This window comes from Melopsittacus undulatus, chromosome 1 (genome assembly GCF_012275295.1).
Source record: "Melopsittacus undulatus isolate bMelUnd1 chromosome 1, bMelUnd1.mat.Z, whole genome shotgun sequence".
Taxonomy (NCBI): domain Eukaryota; kingdom Metazoa; phylum Chordata; class Aves; order Psittaciformes; family Psittaculidae; genus Melopsittacus; species Melopsittacus undulatus.
In genome coordinates this window covers 44,565,499-44,589,828 of record NC_047527.1, presented here as the reverse complement: position 1 = coordinate 44,589,828, position 24,330 = coordinate 44,565,499, and the positions used below count along the sequence as shown (strand labels likewise).

Genomic DNA, 24,330 nt, shown 5'->3' with positions numbered 1-24,330 from the left:
GTATCACACTTGCAGATATAAAGATTTCAGCTTTGTCATTCTGTCCCTTTGCAAGCCACTGCTTAATGAGCTGTTCCTATGTCTGTAAACTTAATTCTGCAACTTAATGAGGAAAAAAAAAAACCAACCCCAAAACTAATACACATCTAAGTCTTCTATCCGAGAGAAATTGAATCAGAAGCCCCCACTGAATAATATCCTGCTCATATTTCCTTGGCTTTCCAGCAATTGCAAGGAACACATCAGATGGACTACTCAAAGTCCCAACTGCACACCTCAAACATGATATATGAACAAGATTTCATAGAGCAGGGTGTATCATGGCAGACAGCTCTTGCATACTTGCAGTCCTGCTCAGTATGCTTTTGCATTAAACCCACAGAATACAGCCTTTCTCAAAGTGTCTTTAAGGCAGCCCCATGAAAACTTTCAGGAACACTTAGCAGGCACTAAACATGAGCCAAGAATATCGAAGCTTTAAATTTCATTTTTTCCCCTCTCCCATCAGCCCTCTGCAGTTACAGTCAAATATAAAGCAAGCAGTTTAGCCCTGGAATCAAGTTTGGACAAAACCCATCCCCTTCAGCTACTACAACAAACTACACTTTCTGTTCACAGTGCCCCAATATTCTTAAAAATCAGTGGAAGAATGAGACTTTCCTCAGCCTGGGGCAGCAGACATTTCCCCTGTTCAATCACTGCAGAGGAGACATACTTCCCATTGAGCTATTTTTTTGCCCACACTAGCAATCTTTTCCACCACAGGCAATGGTTACTACACACCCCATTCCTGCCTGATTTCATGCTCCCATTCTATCAGAAAATGCCCTCCTACACAATTCAAAACACAGCAACTGGTGTGTGTGAGAATTATTGTAGTTTAAATCAGAAGAAACCATTACAACCACCTGCTCTGACACTCTCTGGCCAGAATTCTGCTTGTTTCCGCCAGGAACTTGGATTTGGCTAAACATGGGGACAGACCAACCTGCAGAGTCCTAGAGATGGACTTCCCTGGGGCTGCTGTCCTACAACCTGTTAAACCTTAAAAAGAAGAAAAAAGTCCCTGTTTTAGACATTTGGAGCTTTAATAACAGTGGATGAACTACTGTTGTGGGATTATAGAGGGGGAACAACAAAGAAGTAATCTAAAAGGTATACAAAACTCCTTAAGACTAGTTATTCTTGCTCCTACAAAGGTACCATTCCCAGGTATCCTCCTTTATCACAGCACAGAAAGTAGCTGCCAGGTAAGCAGGAGATTTCAAGAACTTTCAAATTTCAAGAATTCTATGATTCTGTGTTTCAGTTCAGAGGGTTAGGCTCATGCTTTCTATAATCCACGGCATAAAATAATTATTCCATCCCACAACAAAATAAAACCAATGACACCTAAGGGAAGAACTAGCATTTTACTAGTCTCACTGACAGTAGTAAATAAATCTTGAAGAAAATACAAAGCATCTCTGGTATGCTTTTTCTCTGCTTTACAATTTGTAGGTATGGTTTCACAATGTTGCTTAAAGGGAGGCTGGATTCTGCATCCAGGATTGAAAGGAAATAATTACAGTATGGGTCACCCTTGAAGAGTCTGAGAAAGATATTCTCAGGAAAATAAAGAGACCCAATTATGAAAAGGAGCTTCCAGCTTTCACATGCCACGATCTGTTAAAGTGGTTACTGCACTAAAACTGGGTGGGACAGGTGAATGTAAAAAGAGATTACTAAGGCAGGGCCAAGAGTGACTACGTAATTAAGTCTGCAGCTGGAAGTAGCTGTATTTTTAAACAGAACCTTGGAAACCACAGTTCTTGCTACACCAATGATTTGGTCCAACTGATTACATTGGAAACCTATTTCATACTTTGCCACGGGAGATCGAGATGAGGAGAGAAGGTAGAGTGGATGTAGTAGGGAGATCACGGTCTCTTGGGGGCTCCCTCACAGCAGGCAAGTCTGTCCTTACTAAGCCCTGATCTTTCCTAACTGTGGATGATTCCTGGTGTTGCGTTATAGGAAGTGGCTCCTTGTCACCAAAGGGATTAATGGATTCACAAAAATACCTGGCTAATGATGGCCTTCATACTATGGGAGGCAATACAAGGAAGAGTCAAATGAGGCTGCAGACAACAGAACACGGCAATACATACTCTCTTCTTTCTTCCATTTTACTGTAGTCTTGCCCACTGCCCTTAAAGAAATTTCCTCCTGCAGAGGAGGAGGACTTTTCAGACAGGAGACACCTCAGACCCTGGCTACAAAACTCAACACCCAGCCAACGGACAGCCCAGACTTAGCCCTTTACACTTTTCTCAGCACCTTGCAAAACAGCCACACATACCCAATCTGATTTCTTCCCCTGCTTCAGTAACACAAGTTGTGCAAGCCCTTCATTAATCACATTTTAACTATGTGGGAGAGAACTCGGCAGTCCTCACATCCACCAGCTATGCAACTCAGTTCTCACCTTTTCAACATACTCCTACACGGCTGCTTACACAGAAATCAGACGCCATGAGAAAACAGAGAACACAGGCCACTCATCTTTAGTAACAGTTTTGTCTCTTATGATCAAATATGGATTAGCTCTATCTTCTCACACTCTCATCCCCACCCCACATGCCTGCAATATAATTAAACCACTTCAGAGAATCTACAGGCAAATACTTGTGTTGGTTTTTCAGCCCCCAAATAAAAGTCAGACACAATGAACTATTGCAGGCAATTCCCCACCCTTCCCCAAGTTGCCTACCTCTTTCCAAAATATGAGTCAAGTTTATTCGTAATAATGACCAAGACTAAGAAACCTATGATTTGCTAACAGCGACTAAACCCTAAACAGAGCATCAACACCCGCCCTTGCTTGACAATAAAAGCCTCGTGCCTCTAAACTAGAAAGTTAGCCAGTAGGTTGCTACTCACTCTGTTCTCCTATAAGCACTCTGACCACAACCATTTTTTGGGCTACTACACCATGCATCACAAAAGCAGCACTGAAAAAGCTATTCATGTGTTCATTGCAAATAAGATGTATTACCAGCTTTTGAGTGATTCAATTCCATACAACTCCTAAAAATGTCAAATATTGCAAGCACCACCCTTGTTGAAGGGCAACTGTAGAGGGAATGCTGACAATGAAGGGAAAATTGTTCACATGATGATACAGTTAGGAAAAAATAGGTAGTTGCTTAATAGAATCCCATGCTTATTAAACACCACCTACATTAAATGCCAATACTTCTTTAATAATTCTATCCAGTTCCAAAACTGGATCTTCCACATTCGGGAAACCTTGGCTCTGCCATTGTAAACACTCTAATCTCAAGTTAACAGTTAACAACTGCAGAAGTCTGGGAACAAGATACTTCGATCTGCAAGTCTGGAGACGAATTTCTGTTTTCACTTGCAGTTTTTAAAAACCAGGTGAGAAGACAAAGGTTGGCTACACGCAGTGACAGAGTTTATACATGGCAGTGCTGCAGCACAGAACAAAACTCATTTCTTGTGAGGCAAGCACTGACCTCCCTGCAGGTTGGTGCCATCACTTCCTTTCTCAAGACACACATTTTACTTAGTTTAGTATTTCACAATTTCCAAAAGCCTGAGAAAGAGAATTGAAGAGTATTCACAACTCTCCTTCGCTTCCTTTTAGATCATAGAATATCTCAAGTTAGGAGGAATCCAGCTGACCAAATTGGTGGCCTTCTATGATGGGGCTATGGAACTGACGGACAGGAGTAAAGCAGTTGATGTCATCTACCTGGACTTGTGCAAAGCGTTTGACACTCTCCCACACGACATCCTTGTGTCTAATTTGGAGAGACATCAGTTTGATAGGTGGACCACTCGATGGATAAAGAACAGGCTGGATGGCCGCACGCAGAGTTGTGGTCAACGGCTCAATGTCCAGCTGGAGACCAGTAACAAGTGGTGTCCCTCAGGGATCGGTGTTGGGACTGGTTTTGTTCAACATCTTTGTTGCTGACATGGACAATGGAATTGAGTGCACCCTCAGCAAGTTTGCCGATGACACCAAGCTGTGTGGTTCAGTTGATACGGTAGAGGGAAGGAATGCCATCCAGAGGGACCCTGACACACTTGTGAGGTGGGCTGATGCCAACCTCATGGAGTTTAACCATGCCAAGTGCAAGGTCCTACACCTGGGTCGAGCAATCCCAGGCACAGCTACAGGTTGGGCAGAGAAGAGATTCAGAGCAGCCCTGTGGAGAAGGACTTGGGGGTGGTTGGCTGGTGAACATAAGCCAGCTTCAGTGTGTGCTCGCAGCCCAGACAGCCAACTGTATCCTGGGCTGCATCAAAAGGAGCGTGACCACCAGGTCGAAGGAGGTGATCCTGCCCCTCTACTCTGCTCTCGTGAGACCTCACTTGGAGTATTGTGTGCCGTTCTGGTGTCCTCAACATAAAAAGGACATGGAACTTAACAGGCTGAGAAAGTTGGAGCTGTTCAGCCTGGAGAAGAGAAGGCTGCATGGAGACCTCATAGCAGCCTTCCAGTATCTGAAGGGGGCCTACAGGGATGCTGGGGAGGGACTATTCATTAGGGACTGTAGTGACAGGACAAGGGGTAACGGGTTGAAACTTAAACAGCAGAGGTTTAGACTGGATATAAGGAAGAAATTCTTTACTGTTAGGGTGGTGAGGCACTGGAATGGGTTGCCCAGGGAAGTTGTGAATGCTTCATCGCTGGCAGTGTTCAAGGTGGGGCTGGACAGATGCCTGGGTGATATAGTTTAGTGTGAGGTGTCCCTGCCCATGGCAGGGGGGTTGGAACTGGATGATCTTAAGGTCCTTTCCAACACCAACTAGTCTATGATTCCATGAATCCATAAGGATCACCAAGTCCAACTCCCTGTTCCTCACAGGACTATCTAAAACTAAACCGTATGACTAAGAGCATTGTCCAGATGCTCCTTGAACTCTGACAGGTTTGGTGCTGCGGCCACTTCCCTGGGAAGCCTTTTCCTTTGACCGACCACCCTCTCAGTAAAGAACCTTTTCCCAGTGTCCCATTACAGTTCATGAAAGAAAATTCACACAGATTCTACATATTCTGGTTTGCCAATGACATCAATGAGTTTTCACCACCAACCACTAAAGAAAAATCACATGAGAAAAAACAAGCCAAACCACAAAACAACAACAACATGTCATCCCCCCCAAACCCAACCACTCAACTTTTAAGAAACTAACTGAGAAACTAACATTCAAGCCACTGCAAAATGTGCAGACCAACATGACTCATTTACTCTCAAAAACTACACTGCTAAAAATAAGCACTGATCTACAGGAATATAAATACTTTATAATGCCACACACTTTGTCATCCTAGGAGTTTGCATCACTGCCTTAAAGCATAAGCTTTGCGTCTGGAAACATTATAATAGCAGGTAATGAACAATTCAGAGAAAGAGAAAAAGTCACATGCAAGCTTCCAGCAATGCAACAGATAGCATACACAAGCCAGATGAACTAGATACCGTCTCCTCCTGCCAGGAAGATGGCTATGGAGACATTCCTCTCATCTCATTCATCACAGAAGACTGTAAAGTGAGCTTAATGCTGTCCTTTGCATATCAGTTCAAGCATGCAGGATTTGCTCTTCCTGGAACAAAAAGGTTTATAGAAAAGCGCTAGGAGCTCACAAGAAACTTAAGATGTCAAATAGCTGGTGAAGAAGATGCTTGAGAAACCCCTGGAAAATGCATCAAGACTACAGGCCATGTGTTTTCATTAAGCTTGAACACCATCTGGATGCAAGGTAGCAGATGCTGTACAATTAAGAGCATCACCCAGCCTGTCTTGGTCGGTTAAGTAGGGGGTCAGTTTAATTATTCCACCTATTGTTTCACAATCACATAATGTAGCATTACATCAGAAAATCTCATCAACATTAAAAGGCATTTCAGCGGGTGTTCAGCCAGGTACATACAAACCCACACAAATTAATAACATCAACTTTATCAGTTGAGCTTGCACTAACATTTTCTAGGAATGAAGGGTTAATTCAGGAAAAAGAAGTGGCTGTCTGGTCAGGTGGGCATGTCTGCTGTGAAATAACTAGGAAGAACTGTCAGCATGTGGCTAGCCTTACAAGGGAAGACCAGCAACCAAGGTTTATTTTACAACAACTGGAAGCTAAGAGAAAGCAGAGCGATTAGAAACCAGAAAAAAAAATAGAAGTGAGGTTCTTACTTATTTATCATGCTATCATTGCACCGAGGAGCCTTACTCACACAGTATCTGCTTCACTGGGTATGCAGCTTCACTCAACTTTCCCTGTTTGAGGACCAAGCCATGCATTAAGAGACACCTTCACATTATCCTACCACCTCATGAAAAACAAAGCACAGCCCCAGGCAGTATGAAATTAAGTTGTATTTTATTGTTAACAAAAAAAAAAAAAAAGAAAAATGAAAAACAAGAAAAAAAAGCAGTATTATGGACTTAATGGCTCTGTGCAAAGAGGTGTTTCAGGTCAGAGGGAGGTCATGGTGTTAGCAGAAATATAAATGCCAGCACCGCTTTTCCACTCCAAAAGAAGGAGCCTACAACACTGTACATCAGCCAACTAATAAAAGCTGTCTTGGTTTTGGAAAGGCAAACTTGTGTTTCTACAAACATCTGCAAGTCACATAGCTCCCACACAGGTAACACCCTAAGGTAAGTTTGATTTTTCTTCTTTCTGGAAGATTCACAGCTGATAAAAAATAAAGCGAGAGCTTTCTCTCAGCACAAAAACTAAAAGTGGGGTACCAGGGCCCAGCACTGACAAAAAAGCCCACCTGAGGAGACCATACACAGGTCAAAACTACCCAGTTTTGTACAGCAAGCACCTACTAACTGCAGGCACTGCACACACAGACTTCAGCCTCCTTGGCATTGGGAGGTCTGTGAGCACTACAGGTACCTGTAAGCTTTTCCAAGGTAGGCTTTGTGGTATCGCCAGGTGTTGAAACCAGGCTATGTATCACTGCATCCTTTTGCCTTTGAAAAAAATAAAACAAAAATCAAGCATAACTCAAGGCCATTCTTATCTGGGAATCTCTGTTTGCTTTCACTAGTGGGCTCATGCTTTATACAGTCTTCAAGCAGCTCCTCAAATTTTGATTCTTGTTCAGCCAGTTCTTTGGACTTCTGATCTCTTGAAATACAAGACAACAAAAAACAAGGTGTAACCATCCACAAAAAAAAACCCAGCAGACTTCAACTTCTTGTTCTATACAAAACAAGTAAGCCAAAGAAGATGAAGATGTACGCTGGACTGCATCACAAAGGTTTTTCACTGTTAACTTCAATTTGGTCTCATTTGACACAGGGACACATGGAAACATAATTAGCACTCAAGAAGCATTGCACTGAGTATGTCACTTTCATGTCAGTAAGAGCACAAGTTCTTTGAAAAACATACACAAAAAGAACCCAAACTGCATAGACAATAGGCTACTGGAAGAGAATTTCAAGTAATCAGTTTTCCAGTATTTTTGAGGCTTTTCTTTTTATTTGAGTCTGAATTCAAAGAGCAGAATTAATTCTTTTACTTAGGGGACAAGACTGTGTTGCTAAATAGCTTTCTCTGGTTTTAATATCTGCAATGGAAAAGAAATGAAATCACTATGTGACAACTCAATAGAAGACAAACTTACTGTATTCTATTGGTTAATCAAATACCTGCAGTGCTATCATACATGACCATCTGACCGCAGCAGTCATCAAGCGGAGTTAAAAAACAAGTGAGCAAATACCCTTTTCCCCTTGGAAGCACAGTCTTCATCTAAAGCTACTGAGAGGTTTTGCTGTTTCAGGCAGACTGAAAATGCAACAGTGCACAGGACAGCTTCCATCAGACTTCCCATATACCACACTGCTATCAACATGACATCCTTCACTTCCAGTACTTTGTCATGTTATTGCAGCAGTGTATCACTGGCAGAACATGTGCCTCCGCTCCTACCGATCATTTCACTAACACTTAAGGCTTTCTCCTTTTATAACGCTGAGTTTGGAATTTAGATTTTGGAGGAAGAAACGCAAAGTTCTTGTTAAATCTGAATACTCAAATTAGGGCAGTTTATTATATTTCATTATTATTTAGTGGGTCATGCAACCTCTCCTCATTACGACTTCTATGTGACCTCTGAGAAAAAGTAAAGGAAAGAAGCAAAACCTTTTGGCTTCTGCATGTTGCATCATACTCCAGAGTGTCTGTTGGGTATTTATCTATAGAGACATACCTCAATGAATGTCAAAGACTAATAAATATTGAATCAAGGTGGTTCGCTTGCTTAAGCTTTGGCACTGTACTTGGTTACTGAGTCAAATGAGCCGTTCAGTTCCCCAGTGCTATTTCTTCTGCAAAAATTAAACTCACATTGGTCTATGATGCAGGTCAGAAGGAAAAAGTTCATTAGGAGGAGAACAACATTTACATTTTCCAGTTCGAAGTATTGACAGGAATTTGGATAGGAAAAAAAAAAATCACGTCCTTGTGAAATTCCTCAACAAAAGAAACCCCCATAAATATTGTTATTACATGAAGAACCCCACTCGTAGCAACATTATGAACACTGAGTCTACAAGAATTGAAACTTTTATGGTGTTTTGTTGCTTATTTGTTTTTTTAAATCTCTATAACTGAACAGATGCTTGGAAGAGTTACTATTGTGTAAAATGCCTAAGAGAAGAGAAGTAAAAAGAGCATGTAACTGTAGAAAACACTACTACCACGGAGGAAAAGCCTGCTTTGAAAGCCCCTCCATGTTATCAGTCTCACTCTATCAATTCCATATATGCACAAAAAATTGTTGATAAAAATAACAGATCTAGCTGATCAGATGAACTTCCTTGTTTAAAGAAAAGTAAAAGAACATCCATTGGGGTGTATCACGCAAAGTGTAATAAAGACTACTAAGTGAGTTTAAAGGGTAAATATTGTCATTTCTCGGAGCAAAATGGAAGAGGAAAAAAAATCAACCAGAACAAACTCAACCCACGTTAAAATTTAAACACCTCAGGGCTATAAAATGTTGTGCACTAAATTTTTAAAGTGGGCAGATTCATTAGGAAAGCCAATGGTCTCATCTGACTGTGTATCTGAACACAGTGGAAAAGATGAAAGCAAAGTGCTCTGTCCCCCAGCTACACAGCTTCTGGATCTTACAACACAAAGATCTGGAATAAAAATTGCAGGACTATTAATAATCGACCTCACCTTTCATTTTCCCTTCTCCCTTCTCAAACAATCTCCTGAGTAGACTTAAGTATGTGCTTCTGTTTAATTGTTCCATTCCTGCAGCACATTCGTGTTGGTTCCTATTATCTGGATCAACCAGTGTTTCTGTCATGACTGAAACTGCAATCAAATAACCCTCTCCAGGAAATCCAAAGTAATACAGACTTGACCTTCTATCAGCTGCACAGACTCCACATCTTTCAGTGGATGAAAGGCTTCCCCTAGCAGCATACAGATTCATACTCATTTTTATTTTAAGATGACTTACATTCTTCCTTCCTTTGCCAAAAACAAAAAAAGGGGAAAAGTCACAACTGAAGCAGGGAAGATCAGGCAAAATTAGTTGAAAGCACTGTGTGCTGTCTTTCAAATTAAGATTCAACTAGCTGGTCTTCAGAATTGATTTTTTCATTACAAAAGGTGTTAAAAAAAAAACAAAGTCCCTTTTTTATTTTTTAAATACATTTTTATTTGAAACGCTGGAGAGCAGAGGCATCAAAGACAGCTCAGGCTGTGCCTCACAAACTCACCAAGGGTACTGACCACCTCTTTGGGTACTTTGCTGCAGAGACCAAGTAGGAAACAGGAAAATCACCCAACCCTGTCCAGGCCAGACTGAGACCCTCAGCTGCCCAAAACTGCCCATATGCACCATGGCATGTTAGCAGCAACCATACTTGTCTCAGCCTTGGATGGTGCAGGGAGACACTGAATCTTCTCTCAGCTTCAGAAGAGCTGGGCAAGATGCATCTACCCAAGAAACAGTGTATCTAAAATTAAGCCTCTCCCACTGTACACCTTTCTCCCAAGATGAAACACAACTGTTGTTGGCCAACAACTACATTTGGCCATGCTGCGACAATTTTCAGTCATGTCTGAACAACAGAGCATCCAGTTTGCTTCACTGACTATCTGCTTTGCAAGGAAGGGGAAAGGGCAGCATCACTCTCAGATTGCCTAACATCACTGTTTGTGGTACTTTGTGCATTGATATAATCCTTCAGCCTCACAGTACTGTGATCAAACCTTGCTCTGGGTAACCACTAAATATTTCACAATCAAGAAAAACAGATAAGGCTTTACTTCTGCAATTTACAATCCCTCTGCAAAAGCCTGATACAATCAAATTGCTTCAATCCAACCGATGCTGAACTCAAGCTATCACCCACTAATACCTATCAGAGAGAGTAGAGACTCCCATCCCCCTATTCTTTTTATGTCTGCCAGGAGGAAAAACATATTTATTTCTTTAGGATTAGCATTTTGCTATTGGAATGACTGGATCTACCAGTACTATTGCAACAAATCAATATAAACCATAATCTTGCTACAAGGCTATGGGGCAGATTAATCCACTGAAAACTCCAGTTTGCTCCAAGACAAACTTTTCTCTAGCTGCAAACACATCCAGACAGCACCTCAGTGAGTCCTCAGAAAAAACCTGTTTGACCTACTGGAGGGAACAGGATCACAAACACTTTAAATAAACACTAAGTGGAATTCTGGTGCCACTGCCACTGATGGTATATGTTCTATATATGCTGACTGTAACAATCTCAGTTTGAATCTTGGCATCTTGCTTTCTTTGTGTTCACAAGAAAACCAGTGAAAGTTAAAAAACAAACAAAAAGAAGTAACAACACAGACTTCATTGAGCTTTGTTTGTTTGTTTCAAGCCTTCAGAACAAACATCCCAGAATGAGAAACGTTATTTTTTATGAACTCAAGCCAAACAAGTCAAAACACATCTTTCTACACAGACTGCTCTCCACCTCCACACAGGGGGAAGAAAAGCCACACTCACTGCAACATCTTAATATTTGCATTCCAAAACATGGGAACTTTCTGCTGTTATCACAATTACTCTTCTTATTAATGCTGAACATCAATCAGATGTAAGTGCAGATTTGCTGTATCCTCACAACAGATTTAGCTGTAAGACTGACCCAACCGAAGAGTCACCATGGTTACTAATAATCCTAGAAAGTCTCAGCAATTCTTTAAACTACTCCAATACCCTGCAACATGTTCAAGAGTGCCAACTACTTACCATGGTATATTCTATTTGAAGAAAAAAAAAATCACCTAATTACTCAGTTAATTGAAAACTGGGATTCTTATGGAAGAAAGTTTTGGGGTTTTGAAGTCACCTATGATCACAAATCTGAAGCTTTAAGAATAACAGTAGAGAACACTAAGTTTAACTATGCTTAAAATGATCACAGTTTAGAAATACTGAGAAGGAGAAAGCTAAATAACTTTTAAGTGCATATAAGAGAGGTTCCAGCCTAGTTTAGTGTTACCATAGAGAGGGAGAGAAAGAAATTCTTTATGCTTGTTGTCTCATGTGTAGTTTATTTCCCATTTTGAATTCTGATGACCAAAGACATGGGAGAAAATAAAAAGAAGAATTGTGAAGTATTTAAATACACTTTGCAATTTAGGCATCAGGTTTAGAAATGAGGAATCCAAATAGCAAGTAGCTTTCCTAAGCAGTCTGATAGGTATGGATAAAGAGAATGACAGCACAGCACAAACCAAACGAAAAACACAGCATTAATGAGACTTCTGAGCAGCCTGCTGCCATCCAAATCAGCTTGTTTAAATACTTCATTAAGAGAGCCAAGGTTTTCTTTCATTAGAGGCAAGAATTCCTCATGCTAGAAAGCTCCTGCTCAGATCCACCTATAAATATAGTGAGGTCCACTGGAGAATACACTTCCAAGTGCCTGATAAGCATCAGGTGCCTAGTTAGGGAAACCTAATACTTAAGAGGTGCGAGATCATAATTTATCATTGCTCTACATGCTTTTACTGGCTTCCTATTTATTTCCAAGCACAGATACAGAATGGCTGCTTTAATTAATACAACCAGAGGTGGCTGCGCACCTTAGCTGCTGCAGAAGTCATCTCTTCCACGACCAATGGTTGGAACTCTGGTCAGGGAGGTCTGGCTGAAGCTCCCAGATTCAGGATGCCAATGAATAAAATTTTAACCCTACCAACCTCACATATTTAAGGCCTAGAACTTGATTCTAGATTGCCCTGGCAGACAGAAAAGCAGCCTATTCATTCAGCCTTTTCCTGGGAAGAGCCTAAGAGCTAAGGAGCTCTCACTGACAGTTATTTATAATTGGATGATATTTTAAAATAGTACTCAAGTAAACATGCTCAATCCTTTCATTATATATCCGAAGTCCTAAAGAGACACTATGCCGCTTTGTGTTGCACAGCAGTGATCCCTGTTTGAACTTGGGGCATCTTGGACTAGCTCCCAGTTAAAAATGAAGTAGCCCAAATACAGGAGCTGCTCAAGCATGGTTTTCCTTGGCTTTAGGAGAACTCATCATTACACTTTAACTTGCCTCTGATTTTTCTGCAGCCTGGGTGAAGGATGGGATAAAATCAGCTGGAAGGGAGCAAAAGTTCAGCTCTGCTCTGAAGCTGGGTTGCTACCTGGCTTCTTGCCCAGCGGCCTGGCCCATCTCCCCATACCCTCATAGACCACACAGGCACTGACTGTGGCATGCATGGCACCCGCTTGTTGGGGCTGCCATTGCCTTTGCATTTTAACTATGTATTTCTTTCCTCTTCTGTTCAACCAGGAAAAATTCAAGTATCACTAATAAGAGGATAATACCTCTTCAAACGCGGGCTGACTGCATATGTGCGCAAAGATACTGGATGTTTGACTGTAATTAGGCACCTGTTTGGTTTGGTTACATCCTGGTACAGTAAAAGTGTATTAGCAATATGGAAATACTAACAAAAGGAATGCAATCAAAGGTGCACCTCATTAATTTCCTATCAAGAACAGTTCTAATCCTGAATACAATGCATTTCCATTGTTTCACAGAAACTTAAACTGAAAGGTATAAAAAGAATGCTTTATTTTCAATAAAACACAAGGGATAAATGAACAACATCCCCTTCATAATATCTTTATCATTGCAAGAACACACAGAAAGACCAAACCCCTCCTCTGCAGAGGAGAGCTACTTTCAGGGAGCAGTATACACAACACAGTGAAGAAAAGCCCATCATGCCTCACTTTCCCCTTGAGGTCACATTTATCTTTGCCCACAGGCCATATGGTTTCAAGATACTGTTAGACATTGACAAGAACCCAAATGATATCTGACAATGCAACCAATAAAACATGCTGCAGAAATGATCTTTTACTCTAGTGTGCCCTACATTCAGCTGCAGTGTGTTGCAGCCTTACTGTTTGTCTACAGCCGCCACATCCTGGGCTCAGTGACTGCAATAACATGCACGTGTAACTAGTCACATTTCATATTTTCATTATGGAACCTTATCATGTTTCTGAATCACACACATACTGATGCTTGCTATATTTTCCTGCTATGAGTATAATGTAGCTTCCTATTCAGATACCAAGACAGAAAAAAGTCTGATTACAATGAAATTATATAAATGAAACTCAGATAAGATCTTGGACAAGATCTGTTTGTGTGATTATGGCCCCCTTCAAAGATGAAAAAGGGTATTTTGACCTTTTAATAAATAGAAGCCTGAACAAAACTTAAGAAAGAAGCAGGAATAATATAACGTTTTGGAAACCAGTCTTCCAGCAAGGAATACACATAAGATTCTCCTTCTGGCTAGTCACATCGTATAACAAATGCATGAGGGTTACTATTATTCTTACAAATACACAGCCTCTCCACTCACTGTCAAGCAAGCAGTCACTGCTGGCTGACAAATGAAAGCATTACATGCAAAGCCTACTAATTCACATCCAAGTCCTGCCAGCAGAACTCCCTTTACTGAAGTTAAACAAAACAGCATGTCAACAGCAAAGCGTAAGACTCCACAGAGGGAGATCCCATGTCATCTGTGCTGATATAAACCATCCCTCTGCAGTGAAGCCCAGAACACCTGTCTCCTTCCAACAGCTATGAGCTGTCATTCCGATTTCTTGTTTTAGTGACCAGAAACTTCCAAGTTTCTAGAAGTGTCTGTAATAACTTTCCCTGCTTGTTTTTTTCTCACTTCTGGTAGCACATGCACTGTTACTCCTGCTACAAACACAGCCAAACATCATGCTGCTGTCTGGTCCAAGAAACCCGATTTCCTCTAAGCTGAGAAAAAAAGATGAGGGCATGGAGGGAAGGAGAAGCAGAGTTTGCACAGGAGCTGTAAGAAGCTGGAGGACAGGACGAGAACACAACAGCAATGTGCCAATAATGCTGAAAGGGATGAAAGGAAGGGCTATCCTATCTGAAGGCAAGATAGGATAACAAAAGCAGAAGCTCCTTGCACTGCTCCATTCTGCTACTGCTAGACAGTACTGGGTGTTTCATTTTAGAGCGACCTTGGAAATGACTGCAGATACTTGCAACACCTACTAGAAGCCCAGAAGTGTAGGAGAAGCCTGGGGGATGAACTGAATGACACAGAATGGAGCCAAGGGCTCCTCAAATCCAACCCTCCCCCCAAAGGGACCCACTGAAAGACACAAAAGGAAAGCTGGACATGAAGAAAAGGTCTGTGCACATGTGCTTTTTTCTTTCCCTTCCTGAAAGTTTCCTTCATCTCCCCATCCTGATATTCCCTCTTTCAACTCCAAAACAGTGGCCAGGAAGCCACAAGAACAGTCAGTGCCTGCTTTTAGTGGGGCAAGTAAATAAAATTGCCAGTTGGACCACCAACAACACGAAGCTGCAAACAGAAAAACAAACACATGAAAGGAGGTATCTGAGCATCTGTGAATTCCTTTGAAACAGTTCCTGGAAGTAATTTAGTAACTAGGTACTTAGGCTGTATGACTCTTACAAACCATGTTTTAGCCCGGCAACCCAGCCTGCTTCAGCACTCAGCAGCAGCCAAAGCAGCACAACAAAAGGGGGGATGCTCAGATAAGGCCAGCAGGCCTAAATTTGAAGTGACTGTTCATAGGATACACACAGGAACCTTCCTTTGCTAGTATCCTCAGGTCAGTCTTGGGCACAGTGTCTCTCCCTTCAGGTCAGAGTGAGTAAGAGCACCGTAGGATGGTTAAACTCTAGACTCTCTCCAATTAGCCCATACCCTGTTTCCAGAAAGGAACTTGTATCCAACACTTAACCTTCAGAGGATGCACACTCCTGCACTGCACTTGGATGGTGCTCTCCCATCTCCTTCCCTGGAAACACGTTGCTCACTGAGCTATGTCCTCACCCACACCAGGTACATGCGCTGCCACAAAGGCTCACAGACAGCACGCAGAGCAGGATGTGATGCACACTGGCCTGTGAAAGTGGATTTTTAGTCCCTTACTCAGCTTTTTTCCCCCACTCCCCCAGCTCTGACTGTAAGGAGAAACTCCCCAACTTCCCTACCATCACCTCCACTTCGCCAGAACAGTTTCCCCTGTTCATTTCACAAATTCAATTGAAGCAGGTTGTGTTTTACATAATGTTTACCTTTGAGTCACTAAGGCATGCCCTAGCATGAGGCAATTCCAGTATCAGCTTCATCGGGCTGAGCTCTCAGGCATCTTCCAGCCTCCAATGCCATATGCAAATGTTTACCCTTGGTTCTCTTTAGGAGCTCAGTGACATGTCACAGGCCAAGGAAACACTCAGAAGTCTGAGTTCTCCCTTGATTACAGCCTGCACCAGTTAGTTACAACCCAGGAAAGAAAGAGACGACAAACATGAAGAGTGCTTTTCAAACAAAAAGAGTGCTTTCCAAACAATTTTGTATTTCCTGGAGGTTTGTGCCTCCAAGAAGCTCCAAGTGACCTTCCCCGCTACAAAAAACTTTGCTGCTTCTCCTGGTAAAACCACCATCCATTCCTCTGCTGAGAGCGCATCAGCGCTTGCTGGGTCATGCATATGCTGCAGCCCTCTGAACCCACAGTTCTGGCAGTGAACACTTCATGTGTGCATCATGGCTTGATCCAGACACCCTGTGTCCATTCTGCAGGCTCAGGAGCATCTCCCCCCGCACAGACTGGGCCTGTGAATGTCTGTACGATCTGGCAATTCTTGCTCCCCATCTGCAACCTGTATAACATCTCTATGCTCATTTCTCCCACATACAGTCAGCCACTGCTATTGGTGTTTAACTGCTAAATGCACTTACCTCCTTCCCCACACCACCTCCCCAAAACACAATGCACTGATCTCTTTCTACACACCAAGTTTCTGATCATTCCTTTGCACAAACTGAAAGGCAAAACAAACTTCAGGATGAAGAGGATGGACTCCAAAGCCTCAGGAAGACATTTCTACCCTGCAGCAACAAGCCTAATGGGGCGATACACCATGCAGCAGCAGTACAGGAGATCTTGAGACAGAGAAGCTATTCTTTCTGATGCAATGCCTCAGCCAAGCATGCAGGTGCCCTGGCAAAGCTGTGCTATTAGCAGTTTTATGCCAACATGCACATCATCACAGAGCCTGCAAAGCAGACATGGCCCTGATTGTCAGGAAAGACACACTCTTCAATCTGCTTACACATCTCAATTCTACATTTCTGTACCAGGCCTTCAGATTAGCAGTTCTGGCTTATAGGTAGAGGTACAGTACAGTTAGTTCCACAAGCTTTTCATACTGTAAATGGTATGAAAAAAAAAATCACAGACCACAAATGCTACATGAAAGTTGCTCCAAAGGGAAGCACCATTAAAAGCAAAAATTTCAGACTTGAAATATTGGCTGACTGCGTTTTATGAAGGTTGGTTTTGAGTCATATGCAATCCACATTAAGATGATGAGTATTTTCCTATAGGGGAGAGACTTAAGCTGCCATAATCCAACCAACTTGTTACTCCTAATGCCAAAAGGAAATACAGCAACACCCATACCCTTTGCTGCTGACAAACCACCACTGGAATGACTGGAACACGCTGTAGCTCTTCCCACAACTTCCATCTAATCCTGGAGCACCAGACAACGCTGTCCAACACCCTCCAGCACTTCATCTTGGCATACTCCCTGGAGTTGCCTTTGCTGGGCTATTACAGGGAGTGCCAATTCACATAATCACAGAAGCCAGGAACACCTAGTTCCAGAACAGCACTTACAGACAAAGTACAGAACAACAAAACCCTTCTTTCCTGTGTTAGACTTGTACCATTCCTTACTACTGTATCTTGCAACAGTAGCATATGATTCATCACACCACATCTGGTTTAAGATTAAGGGTTTTACTAGCTGCTCAAAACACCTTAATTCTTTTCATTTTATGTATGTCTTGTGTCTTATCCGAAAGCTACATGTAATGAATAATTTTAAATTAAGGGGGGGGGGGGGCAGAAAAAAAAAAGCCAAGGCACTAAGCTTCATCTAGGAATTTATCCATGGATTTAAAGTTAAAGCACTCGAATTCCAGTTAAGAAAAGACTAAGGTATTTTCACTTTCCAATACTCAAGCTACAGAATTATCCAGGAAGTTTGTCCAGGTATGTACACAAGGGCTTCACCTAACTTTAGAAAGAGAAACAAAGAGCCACACTCTTCGTGTGAGAAAGAATGGGTCACACACTATGGGCACTGTGCCCCATAGTGAGCACTGGCACTATGCAGAAAAGAATGGCAGATAGAAATATGGAAGAATATGAACATTTATTAAGTACGTAAGAAACAAGAGCAAGAAAACTGTTTTGCATCTTAGCAGCGCTACCGCACTACCAGGGGTCCAGTGCAGCGCAAAGGGCATAGTGGTTAAAGAACACATAACACACACTATTGTACGTTAAATCATTGCCAAACATGAAAGCAGCTGAAAAGAATCATGGAACTTGGGGTGTAAACCAGGTATGCTGCTGAACTTTTTCTGCCTCACTGGAGGCAGAAACTCCCAGGAATATAAGAATAGGTGTTGAGAATAGGTGTTCCCAAGTTACTAGCCTCCATCTCCAGGAGGGCACTATAATCTTCCCAGACACCATTTGGTAGCTGCAGATTTTAAATGAATTAAAAGCTTTTTCAGTAGAATTTCCTGGAACACAACTCTGCCAGCAGGGGAAAAGAAAAATAGAACCAAAACCAATGAAAACAAAAAGCCAGGAGCAGTGGTTAGTGGCAACCTGTCAATTGCTTTTTCATTCAATTGTCTTGATAGAAATAGCAGACCACAAGGTAAAGGAGGAAAGAAGAGGAAGCAAGGAGGAGATGCTTCTGAGATCACACTCTAATGGCAGAAGACGTAAGTATAAAGAGTTGGATTTTCAAAGCTGCTCAGCACTTAAGACAGAAATCAAGCCACGTGGATACAATCTCAAGGATTTTTGCCTTTGAATGAGAAGGAAGCACTTGCCCATCTGCCCCATCTGCAAGAACTCTCATCTACTACACCACAGTTTAGAACACAGGGCCACACCTAAAGCAAGAAATCAGATCATGACCATTGCTCAGGGTCTGAGCATATCTGAAACCTCTTTCTTGGTCCACTCAAAAGCTTTGCCCTACCCCCACGTGATTCCTTTTGAAAGATTTATTCAATAGCAGACTACTGAGATACCCTGCACTAGCTTCTCAAAAGAAAGAGGTCATTCAAGACAATTAAAGCACGGGCAGCAGCATTCAGACCTTAAAAGCATAAGTCTCTTTGTCATTTCAAAGTATTGTTCAGCTGCACAGATAACCCACATTTGTGGAGTGGCGCAACAAGAAATCTTCACTATGTACACAGACACTGTGTTCTATTGAGTATGATGTTCTCTGATAAGCTGCAAGGGTGCTTGGTTTACAGATATTTGGAACCGGAATAAGCCCTACAGTAATGTGCTGCATGGAACAATAGTCCTCTGAATGTGACTGGGGTAGATGTACGTCACCATGAAAGGTTCTGAAATGAGAGAGGAAAAAAAACCAAAAGAGAACCTGAACTAAAGTAAGTAAGAATATCTCTTGATTCCCAGGAGCAATAGCAGCATGAACTCACCATCCACCCATTGCTGGTACTCACAAGAGCTCACTCAGGGGCAAGAAAGAAGAAATCACCCTTTAACTTTGTTACCTATTTTATAGGGTTTTCCTTTCTTTACAGCCGCTAATTCTGCCATTTCATCTTACAGCAACCACACATTTACAATGCATAGAGAAGAATTTCCTTTGGAGTCTCTGTGGCTCACCATGATCCATGGTCTCCCTTCCTGAAAAGTTCAGCATGATTTCCCCAACATGCATAGCAGGGAATCACTTCTCTACAAGCTGGGGATAAGGGCTACTATGTTTGATCCCAAGAGCATCTGTTACCATAAGATCTTCTTTTGATTTAGAGCATGTATAAACATGTTGTGGAAAAAGAGGAAAATCAGAGGACCACATGCCCTCTCAATCCTAGAAACTACAGTCTTTGTACACAAGCTAAGAACTTCTGTGAACTCTTCCAGTTCATACCCAATCCACGTGTGAGAACTACCTACTTGCAAAGACTGTTCTTTATTTGTGGAAGCACAGCAACAGCAGCTGAGGCAGAGTTCAGCTAAGAAAAAGCACAACAGACAACAGAAGGAAGCAGTGAGCTTACAAGAAAAAGCTTGGCCTGAAGCTCTATGCAAAATAGTATTTTCCTGATCTTGAGCCTGGCAACATTTCTCTTCTACCCTCCAAAATTATCCCTAGAAATGCAAGTACCAGAAATGTAAAGTCCTGAGATAACCACACACAGCACAGTCTCAAGCACTAACAAGATACAGTCACCGCTTTGCTATTAGCCTTTTCTGCCGATGACCTGAACCCTCCCATGCATCCAAGTTTTCCCAGAGACCACCAACGCTCACCTTTTGCCCTGGTGCAACAACGACACTCTGATAAGAGGTCTTTCTGCTGCGGGTTCCCAGAGCGAAATCTTTTCCCCACTTCACCCACCCACAACCTCTCCATGTCACTAGGGTGGGATTCAGCTGTGACAATGCACATCAGGATGGCAGGGGGCGAGGACAGGAGAAACACAGCACAAAGCTTCCTCCTTGCTTCTTTTCATCTGAAACAACCCACTCGGTGAACTCCGCAGCATGAAATAAAGCCCATTCAAGTTTCTTTGACATGGTGTTTAGCACTCTTTCAGCAGTTTTGTATTTGAGTTATCCTCTAGAGGTATTTAAGCCGTTTTGTATGTTGGGGAAAAAAAAGAAAAAACATTTGCTTCCTCTCAAGTGACAGCTTCCCCTCCCCCCCACCAAGTATTTTGTTCAGTTAATATAATAATATTCACCAGCAAAATATTAAACACATGAACAGACTAAAACAAATCTTGATTACTTAACAGCATCCAAAAGCATAACCTGGAACACAACTAAACCACCTTAAAATTTCATGTGAAAAAACAGAAGATGACATGTTTATTATTTCTAGATGGATAAGGTAGGCACTGATGCCTAAATACTTCCAACTATATCTTGATGTAACAACAGATTACTTCCTCCCATACCATCACAAAAACTCTCCGTTCTTATCAGAGGACCAAATTTAGTGTACATAAATATTTCATAACTTCATACTGTCAAAAACATCAAACTGAACTACTTTAGGGCATTTTCCAGGAGCTCTACATCCAAACTCGGAAGAATAAAACTGCATTCACCATACCCATTCTCTCCCTGCAAACCAAAAGGTGAAGTAAAAGTAAAAACCTGGAGATCTTGTGTGGGCATCATCTAAGAGCATTACCTACTGAATGCTAAATGCCATTAAGAAACGTAGAAACCACACAGTGAGACTGTTACCGTGAAGAAGATGCATCTCCTCTTCTACACTCTGCTCTTCCAGAAGGAATGTATTCTGGTTTTCACCAACACTCATGATGCCTGAAACAACCAGCCTAGAAACAACTCACAACTACAGATAGAAGCCACCCATAAAACCAGAAGGTGACTGAAGACAGACATCTACAGGTGGTTTGATTTCCAGCAGCACAGAACACACGCAGCTTCCACTGATCTGGAGAGGAATTCAGCACCTGAAGAGGAGGCAAAGCCATATCAATGCAACTGAACCCTGGCACATCCATGAGTACCTGACACACAAGACACTACTTTAACAGAGGTAGCCTTAAACTTCCTCAGCACTGAATGACACACATTGCGATTGACTCTGCATTTGTTTTCTTCAGCATTACATGAAGAATTCTCTGACAGAACTTCACTTAGGTTTTCAAGACAAAGACAGGGATACAGAGCAATGATCCCAGGACAGCAGGTGCTCCAGTCAGTTCTGCAAACACAGCACATTCCCAGCTTTCCTGTTTTAAGAAGCTATGCACCAATTGATGGTTGTGTTCCCAGACAGCCTCCTCTGGAAACAGAAAAGTGTTCTCTTGGTACCACCACAAGTACGGCGTCTGCTTTCTTTATGCAATATTGATCTGTCTGCCATCAGTAGCCCCAGAAGTCAAAAGGTACATCCATAGGAGTAGGTAAAGCAGACCCACAAGCCTCTGCTTGCATGCTGAACTGGCCAGACCTCCACCAGCTCCAACCCAAAGCCCTTAGCGCAGTGCTGTACCTGAGCCTGCCTTCTCTCAGGGTTTAGTGTGGGGCTGAACCATTACTCTCAGGGCACCTACACCAACAGCTGCCTCATGTCTGGCCATCTCAGGACATAGGCAAAAGACCTCAGGTCTGTTTACTACATCCACTTGCCTGTGTATATGCTCTAAGTGTGACACATGGGACAAAAAAGCCTTTGCACAAAACACACATCTTCGTTTCCCTGACACTTACAGGATATTCCCATCACCAGGTCTGACACAAGACCAAAAACCCCCAAATTACTTGCTTCAAACCCCATAAACTTTATCCACAAAGCTCTTTCAGGTCTCTTCCAGTGAAGCAAGACAAGAGGAGTAAGAAGACTGGGAAGTGTAACAGAGAGAGAGGGAAATTAGTAAATCATCAATACATACATCCTGTTAAAGCCTGAATCACTGCCAGGAATCTCAAGTAAATTGACAGCCTTAAGTGCAGTGACTGGAGGCCATCTTAGCTGTTTCTAGTGACAGAAGGTATTACCACGAGGAACTCCTTAACATACCAGCTTTGCCACTCTCACAGGACAATATATACATTCCACAGTATGAAAAACAGCCAGCTGCAGTTAAAAAGGCAAAGAGGCTTTTCTTTAACCTGTTTCTGAGTGCCAGCTCTGAGGAAGCACTACAAGGGATTGGAAAAGTACTGCGTAATTAAGGGACAAAGTCAAAAAAGCCCCAGCTTGAATCATCACTGGATTATGGGAACTGCAGTTAAGTAACAAACCAATCCTGGTCTTGATCTGCACACCAGGAGTCACAGAGGATGATGCCTGTGCTCCTTTTCAACTTTTCAAACCGAGACAAAACTTTATGAGTGATCTGCTCTATTACACCTCGTAAGTACAACGTAACTTCATAAATTGGGAAATTAAAAACCCTGCACTTTTTGTCCCTGATTTATGGGTTATCTCCTGCATTCCCTTAGAGACGGGGGAGTTAGTTTTCATGGCGCTACCACGCAATGCACACACACGCAATTATAAAGCAGCTGTCTGTGCCTTTATAAGAAATTCCCTTTCCCCCCTGTTCTCTGTGCTGACATGTTGCTTTCTAAGACACGTATCTAGGAAAGGTAAAACGCTGTCACAGCTATTCTGCCAGACTTGTTTCTGATTTCCTGGAGTAAACAAAAAGCTGCACACTTGGAAACGGCAGGTGAACACCCAAGTGAGCAGTAATAAAAAGTTATCTGGAAACCATAAAGGCTCCTCACTTTACTCCTCTTTTTACAAATCCGTGGCTTTTTTTTGTGAGGCATAGCATATGGCATTTAGCCTACTCGGACTACTGAATACTCCTTCTTATTTGGCCTTGGTACAGCATCACCTCATCACAGCACTGGCTCTCTAGTACTGAAAATGCTCCTCCACGCTTTCACTTAAGACTGTGAAGACCTTCCTCGGTGGGCAGCTGACAGCAAACAGGCTGCACCGAGCTCCCCTGGGGACACACGGTAAAGGGGATATTACCCAGGTATTCTGGTGCAAAGCACCGCACGGACTCCGATGCGGGTCGAAGCCTTGCACCGGCACCCGGCAGCGGCAGATGTCGGTGTAAGCACCGCTCGGGAGGTGAAGCCGCCGAGGAAAGCGGGTGCCGCGGGGGCTCTGTCAGCCGGCCCCAGGAGCGGCGCCCGGTGCCCTCCCGCCCGGCCCATCCCGCAGAGCCCCCCGGCCGCCCGCCGCCCCACGCACCGCTGTCCAGCCGGGCGATCTGCGGGAGCCGGTAGGTGCTGACGAGCAGGTCCAGGGGAACGGCCACAGCGCTCCACTTCATGTCCTTGAGGCTGCAGCCCAGCGGCGGGCCGGGGTCCATCTTCCCGGCCCGGGGTGGGGAAGGAGAGAAGGGGGAGGCAGGCAGACAGCGCTGGCGGGGTGCTCCCACCCGGAGGGGCTTCAGGCAGCGGGCAGGGGAACGGAGGGAAGGACGGAGGGAGGGAGCCCGCCTCGCTCAGCGCCGGCCAACCCGGGACATGCCGGGCTAGGCAGAAGGGGAGGCCCGCTGGGCTGCTGCTGCTGCTGCGGCTGCTGGTGCTGCTGCTGCTGCTCCCGCCGCCCCCCGGGACCGGCTGGGGCCGCCCGCCGCCGCGCCTGGCCCAGGAAGCGCCATCCCAGCACTGACTAATCAACAGGGTGCGAGCAACGCCTGCGCAGCTGCCGCTCCTCCCCGCGCCGAAAAGGAAAGTGCCGGGCAGCCCGCCCGGCCCGGAGCGCCGCCGCCGACAAGCCTGTCCCTCTCACTCCACCCTCCGACCGCTGCCCGACCTGCAGCACGGACAGCGCCGCCGCGCAGCGCCGCAGGTGGCCCCGTCCGTGCCTGCGGACACAGGCTGGGGACGGGCATCCCTCGGAGCACAGGGGTTTATAGGGGCTGCTTCACTGCAGAAAGGGATGGGGGGTTCGTCCGCTGCGCGTTTGCAGCTTGGAGATAAAATGTCTCGCTTCGTTCATTAAAGCAGTCTTCAGCAAGTGGGTTGAGTGTCTTTGCACTGTTTATGTCTTCACAGTCTTCTGTGAGCACAGGCTGAGAGAGCTGGGCTTGTTCCACCTGGAGAAGACCCTATAACAGCCTTCGAGTGCCTAAAGGGGGCC

The 24,330-nt window shown here is 43.5% G+C and overlaps 1 protein-coding gene across 1 annotated transcript in view; it reads right to left on the bottom strand.

The window, feature by feature from the left end:
- Positions 1 to 23,767, bottom strand: part of GAREM1 (GRB2 associated regulator of MAPK1 subtype 1) — a 99,730-nt gene extending 75,963 nt beyond the window's left edge. The window contains exon 1 of the mRNA XM_034063593.1: positions 23,434 to 23,767. Coding sequence (XP_033919484.1) covers positions 23,434 to 23,554 — 121 coding nt within the window. The 5' untranslated portion in view covers positions 23,555 to 23,767. The remainder of the gene's footprint in view (positions 1 to 23,433) is intronic.
- Positions 23,768 to 24,330: the final 563 nt, after the last annotated feature.